The sequence below is a fragment of the Sus scrofa genome, chromosome 18 (genome assembly GCF_000003025.6).
Source record: "Sus scrofa isolate TJ Tabasco breed Duroc chromosome 18, Sscrofa11.1, whole genome shotgun sequence".
NCBI classification, from domain to species: domain Eukaryota; kingdom Metazoa; phylum Chordata; class Mammalia; order Artiodactyla; family Suidae; genus Sus; species Sus scrofa.
Genome location: NC_010460.4, coordinates 39,587,364 through 39,606,440, shown reverse-complemented (window position 1 = coordinate 39,606,440; position 19,077 = coordinate 39,587,364). Strand labels below are relative to the sequence as shown.

The window sequence follows — 19,077 nt, the reverse complement described above, 5'->3', positions numbered from 1 at the left end:
GACCTGGATATTTCATGCAGGACCAGGTTCTAAAGTTAGTTTTGTGCCTAATGCCTTCCAACTTTGAGTAAGCCATGTTAACCTTTTGGTGCAGATTTTCTTATCTGTGAATGAAAGAGAGAAAGTATATTATCTATAAACTTGCTTCTAGTTCTAAATATCTAAGATGGAAATTTTTTGATTGTTTCATCGGTTTGTTCCTCCACCCGCAACACAGAGCGACCCCAAATGTGCTCTGCAGGTCACTAATGGTCCAGAATACGATGCTGGTCTACAGTGAGATAAGTGTAGAGTCATAGAGTGAGCAACTCGAAATGCTTATCATCATTCTACAAAGTAATTATATGCCTGTTAGGTATAATAAGAAGTGGACTTATATTTTGCCTTAGTCTTTTAAATGCAATTTTTGTAGTAATCCATTTTTCTTATGTTTTGTGAAAGTACCAGCCCACCTTGGATTGGAAAAAACAAAAGCAAAACAAACAGGTCATTCACTAGAGATAGTTTGAGAAATACTGCCTCCATGTATGATGGAAAATTTTTGTTGCTTCTCTTCCTACCCAGTAACAGATATTTAATAATTCCTCCTCTAGGGTTTCACTGAAAAAAGGGGCAAAATTGCTCATATGCCCTATTAGCAGCATAACAGTTTGTGGCAGATAGAATTTATTATAAAGAAATTTGCCTTGCAGAGAATAAGGGGTAATTCTGGAGTAAATCTGAGGCTCCCTTTGATTGTATGTATATGTGAGTCCTCGCATAGGCATAGCTCGTGGTTAGTGTCTTGCATTAAGATGACATGTTTATCCTAAGTTATCTTATCCCAAGAATGCCTTACATAGGAAATTGACTAGAATTCTTGGTCCAGTGGAGTCTCCAAGGCCAGCTGATGCTGTTGAGGGTAGGTGAAGAGGAAAAGGTATGGATTATGCTTTTGAAAGACATTAACACTGGAATAAGTGAGTCTGTTCAGTCTTGCAGACTCATCCTGTCTCTGGGAAAATCTCTTATATGGACTCAGGAGGGCAGTTAAGCGATGAAGCATGTCACAGTTGACCTTGGTCTTTACATGTTCAAATGTGGTGATGGAGTCAGCCTTCTGGTTGAGTTATTTGAAGCGGAAAACATCACTGGGTCCCCTGCACTGTAGACCACTTGTGCCAGTACCTTTTATCCCATATTGGCTGAGGTTATCCAGAGAGATCTGCCCTACTGGGGGCCTTTGCACGTGGTCTGGCATTATTTGGGAACAGCCTCTTGTCCTGCAGATCTTGTCAGGTCTCTATGGACTTGTAGGCACTTCCTCCTTCAAAGTAGAAAAAGGCAGGCCTGCCCTATTAGCAGCATAAAATCACTCTTTCAGTTTTTTTTTTTTTTAATCCAGAGGATGAAAATATATAACATATTTGGAAACTCCACTGGCAGACTTGGCAGGCGTTTCATATTTACTTGGATTTAACATGAATTGGATTTGGTCCTCTGATTTCCCCGCCTCCTTCTCTCGGAACAAGTTATTTATTATCCGAGTGAGTCTGTGGTAGCGGATCAGACATGCACATGGCACGTCTATTGTAAGTGCGTCTGTTCTGTAAGATTTATGCTAGCCTAAATTGTTTTATATTGGTTTTCATTGTTGAAAATTTACTGTATTCATTCTGGGTTTGGCGTGAGTATTTGTAGTGTGCTAGGCGTCCCTGTGGTTGAACGTTTTATCACTATAACACTTCATGCAAAGGAAATTAAAAAATATATAGTGAAAGCATTTCCCTAACATGTTTCCAATCAGCTGTGTACTTGAGTAATTTGATTTGTAGGAACTAGAGAGAAGAGTGTTACTGAGCTCTTTTCAATCATTCATAATTCTCTGGGAGTTCAGGTCACGCTTCCAAGTTTATGAAAACATCTATTGAAATTTTCTTAAGTCCTTTATTATTCTGCTTGTACCTATTGAGGGTTGTGTGTTTGTTTGTTTGTTTGTTTTTAACCACAGCAGTACCTAAAAAAATTCAGGGACGAAAGTGAGGCTCCTCTTTGGATCTGGGACAAGAAAAAACTGTTGTGAATTGAGGTTGATTGGCCTGCCCAAAATACAGAGAGGCGGGCCCTTTTATTTTCTGCGTCCTGTGTGTGTTCCTGCTTCTGTGCTCTTTGGGCTAAGTAGTCGGGCTATAATTGGTAAATTCCATTTGCCTGGTGGACTTCTAATAATCTAATATGCAGCGACCGGAGGCATAGCCAGAGGAATCTTCCCTGAACATGTAACTCACAGGGTAAAGGGTGTTATTTGGACAAACTCAATCAAGATATGGGTTGTGATCCTTGTACCATTACTTCTTTGGCTCTTTCTATAGAGACTTATACCAGCTGGCTTGTTTCCTTTTTGGGGGATCTCTGGGCTTTGTGACTTCTGTTTTTGCCAATGAATAAGTATGACTTCTGTTTTGGTTAGGGAATGAACATGGGATAATCCATACACTGTTTGTTTCAGATTTTCTTAATCTAGTTCAGTGCTTAAAAGTCAATCAAAGTGAAACATGAAATCATAGCTCTAAGAGCTGGGAGACAGGATTCCAGAGGTTTCATCTATTGAAGATAGTAGCTTGTTGAGAATCTTAGATGGGTATAGAATTTTGCAGATATTTCCTCTATTTTAATTTTTTCCTTTTATTTCTTACCATGTTTTAAACCACCCTCTTGACCTTCAGCAGTCTGGAGTTCATGTAGTTGTGTGTAAATTCCACTTTCACAGTGGTGTTTTGAGCCCTGGTCCTCCTATTCTTTAGTGGGAATAAATAAAGTCATGAGCTTATGCTTTTTGGAGGTCATCAGTCCCTGGTTTTCCACTTGAAAATATAGTCCATGAGGTTAATCTTTTCAGTAGTCAAAGAATTAATGTTAAGTGAAAGCCAAGTGGATGTTGAGACGTCTTAGTTGTGTTTGGAGGAAAATAGCCAAGGAACATGATCGTTCCTTCGATCGCTGGTTCTGGCTTAGAAGACATAACTTCTTTTGCTTCAAAGATAAAGGAAACTCACATTCATTCTTGGCCTTTCTTCCTGCTTCTGTGTTTCATCTAGGTTGTACCTATGCGGGAAATACCTATAACAGCTCCTTCAAATGGCAGAGTCCTACTGAACCCTGTATCCTGCGCCAGTGCCAGGTAAAGTCCAACTGTTTTACGCTCCAGTGAAAAGAAATCCATAAAGTCCTCTTCAGAAACCCCTTTCCGACAACACAGACCATAACTCCAAAGGAAAAAAAAAAAAGGGAAACAAATGAAAAACCAACTGAATCCTTGTCCATATTCATTGTAACATTCACTGTAGCAAGACAGGTACAGGATAGATACTGCATAGGACTTGTTTCCAGAAACACACAGAGGAACTGTTCACCATTGTTCAACTGTGCCTGGAAAAACTCCGAGAAGATGCATGTATCCTTGGGGAAAATTCATGTCTTCCTGTGAGTCAGCTTTGCAAAACACGAATTCTTGTTAGCAGAAAGAGGTATTGTTAGAGGATATATGTTTTCCTTTTTTTTTCATTTAGAAACATTTTGAACTGGAGCCAATCTGTAAACTGTATTAAATCAAAGCAATTAGTACAATGTAACCTCAATGATTTCCACCCTACAAATTTAAGAACCACCGGTTCAGCGCCAAGGAGCCCACTGTGCCTAGTGCTTGTTGAGTTCTGCAAAAAGCACTGTTTTCCTTGTGGCGCTTATCATTACAGGTCTTAAACACAGCAAGATAAACCAAAGGGGAAACGAAGAATCTAAAATTGCTAACTCCTTTTCTCTTAAAAAATGCTCATCTGATTTTGACATAATTAGAGAAATTTCCTCTGTAGAGAAGATGCTGTTAAATCATTTTACTCCAGTCTTATTTCACTGTCCAAGGATAGGCTTTTGCATTTAAAGGAGAGACAAAGGTTAGTATAATAATGCCTGTTTCTCTCTGATCCTGTTTCTAGTATGTTAACATTTAAAGTATTGAAATCTGAATTTTATATAAACATGTTCTTCTTATATGCCCACAGTGGGCATGATCACACGTAAGATCTTCAGATATTTATTCAGTTAAATAGTCAGCTTAATTATGTAGTAATCTAAATTATGTATGAAACGAAACAGTAAGTAGAACAGATATGAATAATAGATTAATTGACTCAATATATATTTGCTGAATTTTTACTCTGGGTTATACATTCAGTTAGCTGTGTGGAACAAAATGATGATAGCACCCAAAGCCCACATTCATTCTCAGATTTGCACCACTCTATCCCCATTCTGCTTCTTGATCAAGGCAACTTCCAGTCCTTGATGGAGACACTCTGAAAGCCATGGTTATGCTGTCTTTTATTTATTTATCTTTCTAATGGCTGCCCCCACAGCGTATGCAAGTTCCCAGGCCAGGGGGTGAATCTGAGCTGCAGTTGTGGCAATGCTGGATCATTTAACCCACTGCACCTTGCCTCTGCAGCCACCTGAGCTACTGCAGTCAGATTCCTAACCCACTGTATCATGGCAGGAACTCCTACACTGTCTTTTAAACAAGACCGTTTCATGCCTTTTGGAGTCTAGTATAACATTTTTACATCATGGTCAAAGGTCTCGAAGATCCTCAAGTTTCATGGACCTGTGGTGAATTTTGCTGCCTTTGGATGAAGCTTTTGTTGAAATGAAATGAAAACTATTATCTGGGAGAGAATCTTCTGTTGACTGAATAATACATTAAGCCATCATCAGCTGGGAACCCTGAAACTCCTATTGCCTATCACTGTTAGTCACTAGATGCTCAGCAGGATCCAGAGAGTGAGGCAGGAATATCAGTTATTATTGGGTGAGATCTTAAAGACCAGCAGTCTGGGAGTCAGGAAAGGCTGAATTGTAGAATGGAGCACAGAAAGGGGGCGTTAGCTGCCAAGGATGAACTTTGCCTTTTCATTTTTTTTCTCCTTTTAGAATACTTGGCCAAAGTGCTTTTTGCTAGTTTAAAGCAAATCTCTTAAGGTAGTTATGAAAAGCTACTCCTCTGCTCAGCTGGCATCTTCTGTTTCCTGCTCATTTTCCTCCTTTATGGAAGAAGCCCTCATCTGTACATGCAGGAAACCTCCATTTACTGGTACCGGTCAAGGAAATCTTCATTTCAGACGCTTCAGTCCTCTGCAGAATGACACAGTCGCAGCCCTTCTCTCCCAGACCTTCTCTTCTCGCGGCACAGAATCAGTAACAAGAGAGAGGGTAGATGTAGCGAACAAGATGGGGTGTTGGCCACTCACAGAACTTGTTACTTAACCTCTCCAGACCGCATTTTCATCCCTCATAAAATGAGGTTAGTACAGCCTCAGGGAGTAGTGTAAGAATAAACAACACTGTCATTTAAAATGCTTTTGGGAGGTCCCATCGTGGCGCAGCAGAAACGAATCCGACTAGGAACCATGAGGTTGCGGGTTCGATCTCTGGCCTCGCTCAGTGGGTTAAGGATCTGGCGTTGCCATGAGCTGTGGTGTAGGTTGAAGAGGAGGCTCGGATCTGGCATCGGTGTGGCCCTGGTGTAGGCCGGCAGCTATAGCTCCGATTGGACCCCTAGCCTGGGAACATCCATGTGCTGCAGGTGCAGCCCTAAAAAGACAAAAGCCAAAAAAATGAATAAATTCTAAAAAATTAAAAAAAAGAAAACACCACTTCTGGGAGTTCCCCTATGGCACGGTGGGTTAAGGGTCCCATGTTGTCATTTCTGTGGCTTGGGTCAATGCTATGGTAAGGGTTTGATTCCTGGCCGGGAAACTTCTGCATGTGACAGGTGCAGCCAAAAAATTTTTTTTTTTTTTTTTTTTTTTTTTTTTTGTCTTTTTGCTATTTCTTTGGGCCGCTCCCGCGGCATATGGAGGTTCCCAGGCTAGGGGTCGAATCGGAGCTGTAGCCACCGGCCTACGCCAGAGCCACAGCAACGCGGGATCCGAGCCATGTCTGCAACCTACACCACAGCTCACGGCAACGCCGGATCGTTAACCCACTGAGCAGGGGCAGGGACCGAACCCGCAACCTCACGGTTCCTAGTCGGATTCGTTAACCACTGCGCCACGACGGGAACTCCAAATTTTTTCTTTAAATAAAAAAAAATAATAAAACACTTCTGGTGGAGCCTGTATGTACTGGGTACAACTAGGTACCAGACTGGTAACAGCTAGTCTGATGATCTGGTTTATTTCCACTGGGCTTGAGTTCTAGCTTATTTCTTCTATCTTCCTACCAGAGGCATTCTGAGGGAAAATTTACCTTTATTTTCCACTTTTAGGGTCTTACTGGGAGAGGAAACTCTAAAGATCACAGACAGGAAATTCACACTGGGAACTAACATGATTCCTCCATCTGGATTGCAGATACTGAAGGGAAATTGATCCTAGGCCATAGCTTTTAGCATTTCTTCAGTTATATAACTAAAGTCCCATTCCTTTTTTGATGTTGTATATTGCCAATATTTTGGCATTTTATTCTTTCCCAAATGTTATGTAGGCCGCAATAAATTCCCGTGGTAGTGGAAGCCTCAGTTCTGACAGATATGAAGACATTTAGGATATAACCTTTGTTAAAATAAGATGATATGGTAGCAGCCACAATGAAAAAATTTTCTGGTTGTCAAATTGTTACATAGTTTTTTAGCTTTCCTTACCACTCCCCTCAAAACGAAATTAAACACACACATCTATCTTATAAAATGGGTAAAGAATATAGAGAAAAGCCTTCAAAGACCAACTCTGAAAATTAATTTAAAAATGTTGTGATCGAGGAGTTCCCGTCGTGGCTCAGTAGTTAACGAATCCGACTAGGAATCATGAGGTTGCGGGTTCGATCCCTGGCCTCGCTCAGTGGGTTAAGGATCCAGCGTTGCTGTAAGCTGTGGTGTAGGTCACAGATGAGGCTCGAATCTGGCATTGCTGTGGCCCTGCTGTAGGCCGGCTGCTATAGCTCCGATTGGACCCTTAGCCTGGGAATGTCCACGTGCTGCAGGTGTGGCCCTAGAAAAGACAAAAAGACAAAAAAAAAAAAAAAAAAAAAAAAAAAGAGAAGGTTGTGATCGACATCAAAATACTAGAGTCCCAAAATCAGTTTGTAAATGAGTCTCTTGATTTCGTTATTAAGACTGAAAGTTTCTCTTTTGATGCAACATAATATGGATGTTAAAATGGCTTCATCTAATCTCTTCATTTGATGCCTGAGAGCCAGGTTCTGTGTGAGGCCCAGCAAAGTTGCTAAGATGGCATAGCTGGTGTCTAATGATTCCTGGAAGGGTGATGAGGCTTTAGGTCTCCAGATGCCAGCCTGGGGGATTATGTTTGTACTTGGTGCCTCATAATTAATGGCTTCAAGTGTAGTGACAATTACAGAAAATGCAGCAAGCGTTGAAAACTGAAAACAATTGTGAACGAACAGCTAGACTCTGTCAGCTCCTAACTGACAGCAAGGAGGTCTAAAATACCAGAATTTAAAGAAAGAAAGAAAGTAGAGTCAAAGAGAAAGAGCTAGGACAGGGGAGAGAGCCAATGACAGGATTCGCACCGAGATGGGGTGGGCTGGGGCTCTCAGACCTCATCGGTGCCACCTCTCTCTGGATGTGGCACCCAGGCTCTTTTGCACCTTTTGTGTCCCAATTCTTCTCCCACTGCCTTGTTTACTTTCCAAAAGTGAAGAAGTCCTCAGCGGGAATTCTGGCCTGACTCAGCTTGTGGCGTTCTCCTGTTTTTCAGGAAGGCGTTGTCACGGAGTCTGCGGTGCGATGTGTTGTTCATTGCAAAAACCCTTCCAAGCACCTGGGGACGTGCTGCCCCACCTGTCCAGGTAATGTTCTCAGGAAGGGGAGGGCGGGGCTCCCCGTACAGTACAGCACTGTTGAAATCCCTGCGTTCTCTCAAGGGGGCCTGCGTTTCCCACTCGGGCTGAAATTTTTCTCACTTTCCATCTGTGTACCTAATCCGTTTAGACAGCAAACTCATTTGCACAGAAATGTCCGGTGGCCTCCAGTGTGCCCGGGGTGACTGCAATGCGCTGTAGGTCTTGGCAGGTGGTTGCTCCGGGCTCCGGAGGCCTTCTTTCCACTCCATAGGGCCACAGGTAATGCTTATTTTGGAAGGAGAGGCCGTGGCTTTCCCTCGCTTCCAGAAATGTCTTTTACTGCTTTATACTGCAAAACCTTGGCCAGAGCTTGGTGATGAGGCGACCAGATGTTTTCTGAACCCTGAGAGCTGTGTCCCTAAGTGGATTTTGCTGAGGGCTTTGCTAGTCTCAGTTTTCCGCGTGGTGCAGCGAGTAGCACCCGCCGCCTTTTTAGAGGGGCCCACGGCCTCGCTGACAGCAAAGGGATCTTTCCAGTGGCTGGAGTGTTTCCTCTGACTTTTCTGAACAGGATTACAAAGGCCTCCTGCATCTTCTCTTGCCCTTAGGTACGAGCCCAGGGATTTTGAGGTGAGAGATTTTTTTCTGATCCTTTAAGCCCCTGGCCCATACTCTTCGACAGATGTTCTGCATTTTGGGTTTTACCCTGAGTGCTTTTCCTCACTGGAGGCGATACTCACAACTACTTCTCTTTGCTTTTGAAGTTAATCTCCAAAGGGCCTTCTGTTCTGCGAACCTTCCCGGGAAGCAGCTAAGGTACGGCCCGAGCTGCTCTGTGAAGATGCGCCCCTTCTCCCTCCACCCCCAGCCCCAGCTATTCCCCCCACACGCGGCCTGCAGTGCTCGTAGACCGGGGTCCCTTCCAGAGTCCGGTCTTCTCTCATCTTCGGATGACAGTGAGGACATGAGGACACCCCTCTCCACTAATTCTAACCTCCCTGAGTTCCCTGGACACTCTTTATTGAGCCAGACTTCCTTTACACACTGGAATTTCTGTGAAGCTTATATTATTGGATAAGCTTATGTGAAAGCCAGAACCGTGTGGAAAGTAAAAAAAAAAAAAAAATTCTTTCCATAATTCAGTTATTTCGTATCTATCAAACAGAGTCTGCTTGAGCACATTTTTCCTCTGAATGCGTTGAATGCTTTGCATCATGTAACCATCCTCTCAAATGCCTGAGAGATCTTTGTTAAGTGAGCTCAGGAATTCTCTAGGCTGCACATGAAAATCAGTTTTAAAAAATAAATCTTGATGTCCAGGCTGCATCCCAGACCAATTCCATCAGAATCTCTGAGGGGGAGACTCAGGCCTCCCAGATAATTTCTATACACAGCCAAGCTTCAGATTGATAACAGAGCAAATTTTATACACCATGTAGATTTAAAAGTTATTGTAGCTCTTAGATACGAATTCAGTTGTGTTGAGTCGACTGTTGCTTTATTGATACAGAATCAACTCTGCATGTATAACATTCCTTCTCACTTACGAGATAGTCATATTTTTTAGACGGCCTTTGAAAGTGTGCATATACAAACTGCAGAGTACATTTATTTCAGCAGTTGAAGTTATCATATTTGAGCAATTGCTTCTTTCACTTTGTTTTTTGGTTGAGTTCCCAGGAAGGAAAGGCTGAGCTCCATGATTGTACAAAATTGTATGCTAAGTCCTCACTAGATGGTGAGGGATGAGGTACGATTCGTAGTTCACACAGGAAGAAATCTGACTCAGTACCTGCCCAAGGCCCATGAATGAGGGAGGGCCAAAGGTTGGCTTGGGGTCCAGCCCATTCTCTTTCTTGGCCACCATTCAGCACTGCCTCCCCCTGCTCTTACACCATGATCATTGCTCTACTTGGGTCCAGATGCCCTGGGGGGCAGGTAGTGAGCTTGCCGGTGCCACACAGTAGCCCCCCTGATACCTGGGCAGGCACTGCGCCCTTGGTTATGGGATCTCAAAAATCACCTTTACGCTCTCTCAATTTCAAAGGCCATCCTTGGGGATGCAAATCAGAAGAGTCAGAAGAGGAGTTACCGTTGTGGCTCAGTGGGTTAAGAATCCGACTCTGTGTCCATGAGGATGCGGGTTTGATTCTTGGCCTCACTTAGTGGGTTAAGGGTCCAACCTACGCTGCAGCTTGCAGATGTGGCTCGGATCCTGCATTGCCGTGGCTCCAATTCCACCCCCGAGCCCTGGAACTTCCATATGCCCCAGGTATAGCCCTAAAAAGAAAAAAAAGTACTCAGAAGAGCCGTTATTCATCCAGAATGCATTATTCTTTGTTTTAGGAGGGAGTCCTCAGCCAAGTCTAGCTAGATGGGGATAGTCAAGGGCAGCCCTGGGGTATTCTCCTTGGTAATTCAGGACTGGCATCTGTCATTGATCATGGAATGGTATTCCGCATACTGAGAACACATACAGCTTGTGGTCCTTTTCTTCCTGAAACAGATTTCAGGGCATTTTTGGTTGTCTGCTCTTTCCTTTCTGTTGGACTCTTTTCTCAAGGAGGTTGGGGTGTCATGGGAACAGTTTGCATGCGATTTTCACTTAAGATTTCCATCTGAATTGTCAGATGTAGGTTGTTGTGGTTAACCTGTCTGCAGTTCTCCTGACAGAATCAGGGGTGCAAACATATATGAAAGTGTTGAACATCCTTGTTGGACGTGTCCTTTGAAAAGAGATGACCAGATACCTGCCATTGTTAACTCTGCTGAGATGCAGCCACTGGGAAAGTCCCAAGCTTGTCAGTTCTCCCTGCATCAAAGGGAATAGCAGACGCTGGCTGACGGCTAGCTCTGGTTGTAGGCATCAGAAAGACCTTAAAGCCACAGTTCACTCAGCTATTCAGCGTCAGTAGCCTTTGTCTTTGTGTCTTTTAGTTGAACAAAGGGCTCCCTATATAGCTTTAAAATGAATAGATCAGGTGATTATGGACAATACCCCTGTGTTCAAATGTTCCCTTTGCCAGGAACCAGTTGCTCTGAGAGTTTGGTGGGTTCTGTTGATGACCTCGGCTGACACGCCTTGAACACCTGCTCTTAGTGGTGTGAGTCAGTCTTTTGCAGGAGCCCTCTTTGCCTCCTGCAGTGTCTACTATGTGGAAAGGGTCCTAAGCTGGTCTGGCAGAGCACCTCGTGAGGACAGTCCCGAGAAAGGTGGCTTTTTCATTAGCTGACAGTTTTCTCTTGGCCCGTGTGACATGGGGTTGCTGGCCAGTCTGTGCTTCCTGCCACCCGTGAGTTCACTTAAGAACATGGCAATGACCTGGCCATCTTTCTGATTAGAGACACCTCCTGAGCTTTGGGTCCTACTTCAGCCAAATGTGGTGGGGGCATCGAAGCCCCTTTAACAGCACATAGGATGGGACGGAAACCCTGTGTGGCACCTCCTGCCTTGTCTTTGTCCTTTCTTGTCTCTGTGCCTGACCCTCTGTGTGGTGTGGCTGGTGGGGTTGGAGCTGAGTTCACATCCCAGCTCTGTTACCTGTCAGCTGGGTGAGTTTCCTCCTCTCTCTGGGCTGCATTTTCCTCCTCTGTGGGGCCAGTACTAAGAGTCTGTACTTTGGAGGCCCACTGAAGATGGAGTGAGATCGGGGTGCAGTGAAGGGTCTGGTGGAGGCCGGGCACTGCCTGGTACTCTCCAAGTGGCCGTTCTTAGTGTCATTTGCTCCTTAGCTCACCCTTGACTTCTCTTGCTTGACCTTCTTTTTGTGTCTTCTGGCCCCTCTGGGCTTTGGTTCCATATCTGTGGTCTGGTGGTCCAGGCCAGTGCCTCAGACCCTGCAGGGCTCAGAACCCTGCACTGCTTCTGCTCGGGCTGACCTTCTAATGTTTCATTTGCTTTCTAGCATCTTCAGGTTCCTGGGCAGTCTTTTGCACTCTATAGCTTTGTTTGTTTTGTTTTTAACTGTGAAGCGGTCTTGTCCTCGCGTTGAAGAGGACACTCTTCTAGGTGGGGTGGAGGTGGGAGATGGATGTGCAGGGGATAGAGGGATGGCGTCAAGCTGAATCAAGGCTGCTGCCTTAATTCAGAACTCTGCTTTGCTTTCCAGGCTGTGTGTTTGAGGGGGTGCAGTACCGAGAAGGGGAGGAATTTCAGCCAGAAGGAGACAAATGTACCAAGTGTTCCTGTGTCGTAAGTACTGCCCTGGATGTTCCAAGGACGTTCCTTCTGGTTAATTGAGGCTGGGGCTCACCAAGAGCAGCCCTAACCCTCTTTTCAGTCTCTCCTCCTCTCCGTCCTGATGTGGAACCAAGAGAGAAGCTCGTCACTCCAAGGCGGATTTCTCAGCCTTGGCAGCATTTACATTCTGGGCTGGGGGCAGCTGGCATAGGATGTTGAGCAGCATCCCTGGCCTCTACCCATTGGATTTTAGAAGCACTCACCCCGCTGCAGACCTTGCCACATGTGTCCTGGAGAAGATGATCACCCCGATTGAGAACCACTGGTCTAAAAAGTGAGGGAGAGAGGCCGATTCCCTCCGCCTTCCTTCTTCTTTGGGAAGACGTGGGTGCTCTGCTCTTTGGACCAGCGAAGCTTCTTGCTCAGGCAGCTGTTGAGTTCTGTAGTGTTGTCAAATGGGAAGCAGATGGGGATAAATGCAGCTTCTCCAGAGAGAAGCTGATCTCAGGATTGGCCAGTTACATTGAGGGGAATAGACAGGAGGAAACGGCCCCTAAACTGAGGGTTCAGGACGGAGAAGGGATTAGTGAGACAAAGCCAGAAGCCATAGACTTGCCTTTCTAAGCATTGTTGATTTGTAATTCATATACTAAGGTTATCTTCCGAGTGCTTAGGAATGAAAAAAGGAACCTGACCTATAATATAAAAAGGGATTTTTTTGTATTAATGTATTTTAAATTTGGAATAAAATCATTGGTGGTGATGGTGGTAACGGCAGTGATGGGGAATCGTGTCTTAACCAGCTGCTCCGAGTTATTTACAGTAGGGACTTAGTGCAACCATATATTTTTAAAGCTTTTAATCTTTTTGTAATAAAGAACATACAGTGTTCATCTCAGAATAGTAAAAAAAAAAAAAAAAAATACACGGGGAACTTCAGCATCCTAATTCACAAAAGCAGAATCATATGTGGATCATCATAAATCATAATATTTGCCATTTCTCTACATGTTTGTTCCAAAATAGTTCCCCCTTCTCATAGCACACATGACCTGGAGAGTCCAGACTAAAGTAAACTTGACCAAGGTGATGGTTTTTGCAGGCAGAAGGAGGAAAGAAAGAGGAGGGAGAGAGAGAAGATATTTATATCTGTATCTATTTATAGATAGATGCAGATGCAGATATAAATATACATGTAAATATAAATATGTAATATATGGTTATATACCTTATATATGTAAATATAAATATGTAATATAAGGTATAGCATATACATCCTATTTTAATAATATATGAAAACACAAAACGAATTTGCTGATGAAGATGAACATGAGTTTTGCATATTCAGACACAACTTCTATGTTTTTCCTTTTTTGCTAATTATGGCTAAATAGTTTTATGTTTTTTTTTTAATGGAAACAATTTCTATTTGCCACAAAATACTGCCCATTTCTCAATTTTATTTCTTCTGTGTTGGTAGCTATAAGGTTTTCTGATAATTTTTCAATTATTTTGATCTCATTCTTTTGGGTAAGTTGAAGAAAAACAAGGTACATTTCAGTAAGAAACTTTAAACCTGCTCCTGAATGAACTGTTGTTTCCAAAAAGATGTGCCAAGGTTAGGCAGCAGAGCCTCCTTGGGGAGGAAATTTAGAAGGTGGCGAGGAGGATGGAAGGTTCCTACAGTTTTGCCACTGACAGTCACGTAAAGTTATCCAGGGCTGGGAATGGGAAAAGAGTTTCGAGGTTGTATGTACAGGGGTCCCATACTCAAAAGGCGTTCAGATTTTCTTTCTTTCTTTATTTAAAACACAATGCATGCTGAAGAAAACACAGCAGAAGACCAAGTTCAGACCCTGGAAGTCTTTGCTTTCATTTTCTGTTGAAAGAAGGAAAATTCAAAGATGTGGTTGCTTGCCCAACTTTCCTCCTTCGTGAATTCCTCCAGACCTATATTCTACACCATTTTGTATATCCCTATATTCTAATTTCCTACATTCCTTATTCCTCATCCTATATTCTTCCTAGTTCTCCATGTTCGGCCCTCAGCCTGTAAGGGGCAGCTATTGGCTTTGACTCTGTCGCTAGTTTCAGTCTGGAATTAATACGATTTGTAGAAGGGACAGTGGAGCTCTTGCTTGGGGACAGGACACTTGTGAGTCAGCTTGGGTATTGGAAGGGTCATAAGAGCAGTTTTTCTTTTGGGAATACAAAACCTTGAAGTATAAGCTTTCTTTTTTGCAGCTTGTTATTAAAAGAAATTGGCGTTTAATATACTTTCACTTTGTTATCGTTTGATGTAGTTCCCCCCTCCCACCCCCCAAATGATAACGTCTTGGCAGCAAATGGCCCTGTCTTGAGAGCGACGTCCGGGCAGATGTTTGCTTTAGAAGGCAGTATTGCAAACATGACCTGGCCCTGGACCCGTGAGGCCCAGACCATGAAGGTGCTGCCTGGCCCTGGGCTGGGACGCTTTGTCGCGGAATGCGGGGAGTTGGACAAGGGCTTCGGACAGGACCAAGGCAGGGCCTGGTGCTCCGCTGAGGAGGTTACAGGGAGGGGCATAGACTGTAGGTTCCCCCATTTAAAACAAACAAACAAACGACTGCGTATGGTTACTTGCTGCGCTTTGGTAGAAAGGAAAACAGTAGTACTATAGAGAGAGAGATGGGAACGCACTGCTGCATTTGGGCGTGTATGTGATATTTTTGTGCTCATATATTTGCATGCATAGATGTCTATATCTATGGATATGCCTATTCACACACAGATACACATCTATATAAATATGCTTATAAATATAAATACAAACACGTATTTACATGTCTAAGTTTGGAATCCTCCAGAAGCAAGTGCTGCGTGTAAGTCGTCTCTGTGGGAGATGGAGAAACTCTGGCAGAGGAGGGTGGAGATGAGAGGAGATGGGGAGGCAGCTGGGGCTGAGGATGTGCCACCAGGCCAGTATCACTGTGCCTGCCAGAGCTCATTCGTGCCGGGCAAACTCTGGGAGCCAGAGTAAGAGTCATGCTGCAGAATTTCCCGCCTTAGGGGTGAGAACGCATGAGCTCTGTTTACACTTTGATTGGGTACGATTTTTTCCTTTATTGTTTTTAAAGCCCATACCTGTGGCACATGGAAGTTCCTGGGCTACGGATCAAATCAGAGCCACAGTTGCAGGCTTACACCACAGCTTGAAACGCCAGATCCTTAACACACTGAGTGAAGCCAGAACTGAACCTGCATTTTCCCTGAGACAATGTCAGGGCCTTAACCCAGTGAGCCACAACAGAAACTCTAATGGGTACCATTTTGAGCCTGCCACTCAGGCAAAGTGGCAAATGGCAAGAGGAAGAAATACTGATGTAGGCAGTTGGAGGTCTGGCGTGTGCACTCAGTGTGAGGGTGAGAGGAGGTGGTATAGCAACAGTCGGCCGCAGCAATACACAGATGTAGAGGTCCACGTAGGATGTACAGATGCACACAGACATCGATCTTGTTATTTCTCTGAATCGTGTGTATGTGGGTACGTGCGCATACACCTGTGTGTATCATACGCACATCTCGGGAACCCTGGATCACTAGCTTTTCCCTAAGCCCATAGCTTTCTCATGCTTCCAGGCCTTTGCTCCTGCTGCCACCCCTGTCTGGTATTCCTTCCTTTCCTTCTTCACCTGGTGGGTGCTTGGCCTTTCAGATGGGTTATCACCATGCACGGCAGCTCCCTGACCTCTCTGTTGTTCCAGGCAGAAGCAGCAGCCGTTTTCTCATTTGTGTTTCTGAGGCTCAGGGCTCCTGCCGTCTTTACCTCCCTCCTTCCTCACACGCACACCCGCTTGCGCACATGCACACACAACACACATGCACACCCGCTCACGCACATGCACTTCCAGGTGAGCATTTGCCCCTTTGTGGCAGTTCTTGGATTATTCCGTGTACTCCATCAGGGAGGGAGGCACATCTTCACACGTTTATCCTGCTCACCTCCTGCTTAACGCTGCAGGTGCTCAGTGATACTTGCACTTATCTTCTTTCTCTTCTGTGAAAGTGGGAGTCCGCTAAAATGTGGTAATCGCTTTCTTCCTGAACTATGGCAGTTGTGCCCTGCCAAGGTGGCCAGCTCCTTCTTGCCTGGGAGAATGGCTGTTGTTAGAGAGAGATCTCAGGTACTGTTAGCCTGAGAGCACCTCTAAGGGGTCATGCTGTGTAAAGCATCTCTGGTGGATATGACCCGTCACTGATGGATGAATTGCCAGCTCCTTGCGGGGTCTCCTGTTCTCAAGTAAATGTGGTATCTGCCGTGTGACTTGTATTTTACATCCAGCCCCCTGAGTTACATTCTCCAAATTTGTGAAAAATCTGTCTACCATGTTTTTGGGATGTGGTGACAGAGGCAGCCCACCAGAAAGACACTTCATCTGATGGAGAGGCATTCCTTGGGTGATGGAACCAATGCCTTACACATGACTTTACATCCTTGATGTAGGTCAGGACAGTATATACGGCATTCCAGACAGCTGAGAACAGGCTAACCTTTGAAGCTCTCTGGAGAGGATTTCACAGCTGCTCACTCTTACCCATTCCAGAAGCAGAGCACCTCCCATTTGCAGGTGTGAATAGCATCATGGTTCACCTAGAGAATGTGTTGCCTTACTTGTGAAATTGTATCTTCCCCACTTACACACTGCATCAGTGACAGAGCCAGGAGAATGACCTCTCCGGAGAGCGGGCACTGTTAAGGGGAGCTTGAGTTTCTTCAGCTGTTGTGTAGGGTTGTCTGAGTCATAGCAGAGTGCATTCCTCACGGCTTGTGTTCTGTGCAGATGAGTCTTATGTTCATTTTTTTAAAAAAAGATGATTCTCTCCTAAGGTGGAAGCAAAGAATAGTTTATAAAGTATGTCGAGCATTGGTTAAAAGCATGTGGCTCATGCTCCCTCGTTTCACTTGAGTTTTTAATGACCTGCCTAACTGAGCAGCAAACAGTTCTCTCTGCCTCTGTTCAGTCAAATGTTCAGGCAACTGGCTGGTGGCCGTTTTTTCTGAAAAACCGGACGTCTTCAGGCTTGTACAGCTAAAGACCAAAGTGCCAACAAGCAGTGTTTGTGTGCTCGTTCACCAAACTATTTTAAGAATCCTATGGGCTCAGCATTCTTGGAAGTTGCTTACCGACGGCAGGGAGGTCCACTCTTAAATGAGTGGCAAGTCCTCAGTCTTCAAAACCAGCCAGATGAACTGGCCAAGATCAATTACTTTTGCTGACAAAGGCGTATTAAGTTCTGAGGATTTTGACTAATAAACAGGGGTTGTTAATGGGCTGTCTGTGAGGAAGGAGCTGTACTTTATTGGCTCTTAGAAGCCCTGAAGTCCATAAACACCTTTGCTCTCACTTTTACTTTAGATACTGCAAAGTGCCGTCTCCTAGGGAGAGTGAAACTCCTAGCAAGGCTACTTGGAGAGAACAAAGGCCATGGCCATCTTCTTGGTTCCCATTCCTCTTAGACCCGATTACGTGGTCCAGCCCCTGCCAAGCTCTCTGGCCTCACCCTCTATCCTCCCTCCTTTGCTCTGCTCTGGCCTCTAGGCAGATCCTCTGGATCCTCGCTGTATAAAGCCTGCACCTGATCTGCAGTGTTGGCCTCACTCGAGAGCTTGTTGGAAATGCAGAAGCTTGGGCCCTACCTTGGACCCAGAATTGAAATCTACAGTGTAGGAAGATTCCCAGAGGGGAGTTCCCATCATGGCTCAGTGATTAATGAGCCCGACTTGTATCCATGAGGATTCGGGTTCCATCCCTGGCCTCACTCAGTGGGTTAAGGATCCGATGTTGCCGTGAGCTGTGGTGTAGGTTGCAGACGTGGCTGAGATTCCGAGTTGCTGTGGCTGTGGCTGTGGTGTAGGCTGGGACCTGGAACTCTGACTTGACCCCTGGCCTGGGAACCTCCATATGCTGTGAGTGCGGCCCTAAAAAGACAAAAAGGAAGAAAAAAAAAAAAGAAAGATTCCCAGAGGATTCATTTGCCAAACAGAGTTTGAGGGGTACTGATCTACTATTTCATGGCCTCTGCCTGGGCTGTGTTTTCTTTCTTCTCTCCTTTTTTTCTCCATTGTATGGTGTCCTACCCCTAGTTAACACCCATTTGTCCTGCTTTTAGCAGCCCAAACATTCCTCCTTTCTGGAAGCTTGTTCTAGCTCCCAAGACCAGGTCTGATCCTACTGCTAAACCCTTAAGAGCAACCCATGCTGCCCTTCCTAAACATTTAAAATGATTTGTAGTTAGGTACTTTTGTTTGTGATGCTCTTGTTTAACTCCATGAGGGTAAAATGGTAACTTTGGTATCTTCAGAGCTTGCTACATAATAGGTATTCATAATAATTGCTGAATTCGTGAAGGAATGGATTCCGACTTTGCTTTCTCTTTCTTCCCCCCCGCCTCTCTCTCCCCTCTGCTGCTTTATCTCCCCGTGCATGTTTCGTCTTTTCCAGTTGAGAAAGGGAGATGGATTTATGTTCCACTGCTGTAGTACTTATTATAAATTGCTTCATAAGGAATGTGGATGACTTCCCTGAGGACGTCTTGTTTGAAAAGTGTCTGGGAGTTCCCATTGTGGCTCAGTGGTAACAAACCCGGCTAGTATCCATGAAGATGTGGGTTCAATCCCTGGCCTTGCTCAGTGGGTTAAGGATCTGGCGTTGCTGTGGCTTTGGTGTAGGTTGGCATCTGTAGCTCAGATTCGACCCTTAGCCTGGGAACTTCTGTGTGCTGTGGGTATGGCCCTGAAAAAAGAAAAGAGAAGGGAAAAAAGTGTTGTCTAAGCCCCACAGATTCCCACTGCTCATGGCAGCAGGAAGACGCAGTGGCAGGAAGCACTTGCCAATGATGGGGCCACTCGCTGTGGCAGAGCTTTGATAAGGGAGCCTGATTCTCCATCCTCAGAGTTGACTTGGCCCTGAAATACTGGGAGACGTGTCCAACCTCTCCCTACTCCTGTGTATCCAGCTTCAGACTGTATGTGCTTCCCTGTAATAGGACACAGTGGGACATCTCATCACTCCTGTGGTCAC

At 44.7% G+C, this 19,077-nt stretch overlaps 1 protein-coding gene across 6 annotated transcripts in view; it reads left to right on the top strand.

Annotated features, from left to right (window-relative positions):
- The window catches only part of BMPER (BMP binding endothelial regulator), a 246,181-nt gene that overhangs the window by 57,570 nt on the left and 169,534 nt on the right, over positions 1–19,077 (top strand). For all 6 annotated transcript variants that reach the window (XM_013990842.2, XM_013990843.2, XM_013990844.2 and 3 more), the window contains 3 exons: positions 3,078–3,160; positions 7,752–7,842; positions 11,946–12,028. In XM_013990842.2, coding sequence (XP_013846296.1) covers positions 3,078–3,160; positions 7,752–7,842; positions 11,946–12,028 — 257 coding nt within the window. The remainder of the gene's footprint in view (positions 1–3,077; positions 3,161–7,751; positions 7,843–11,945; positions 12,029–19,077) is intronic.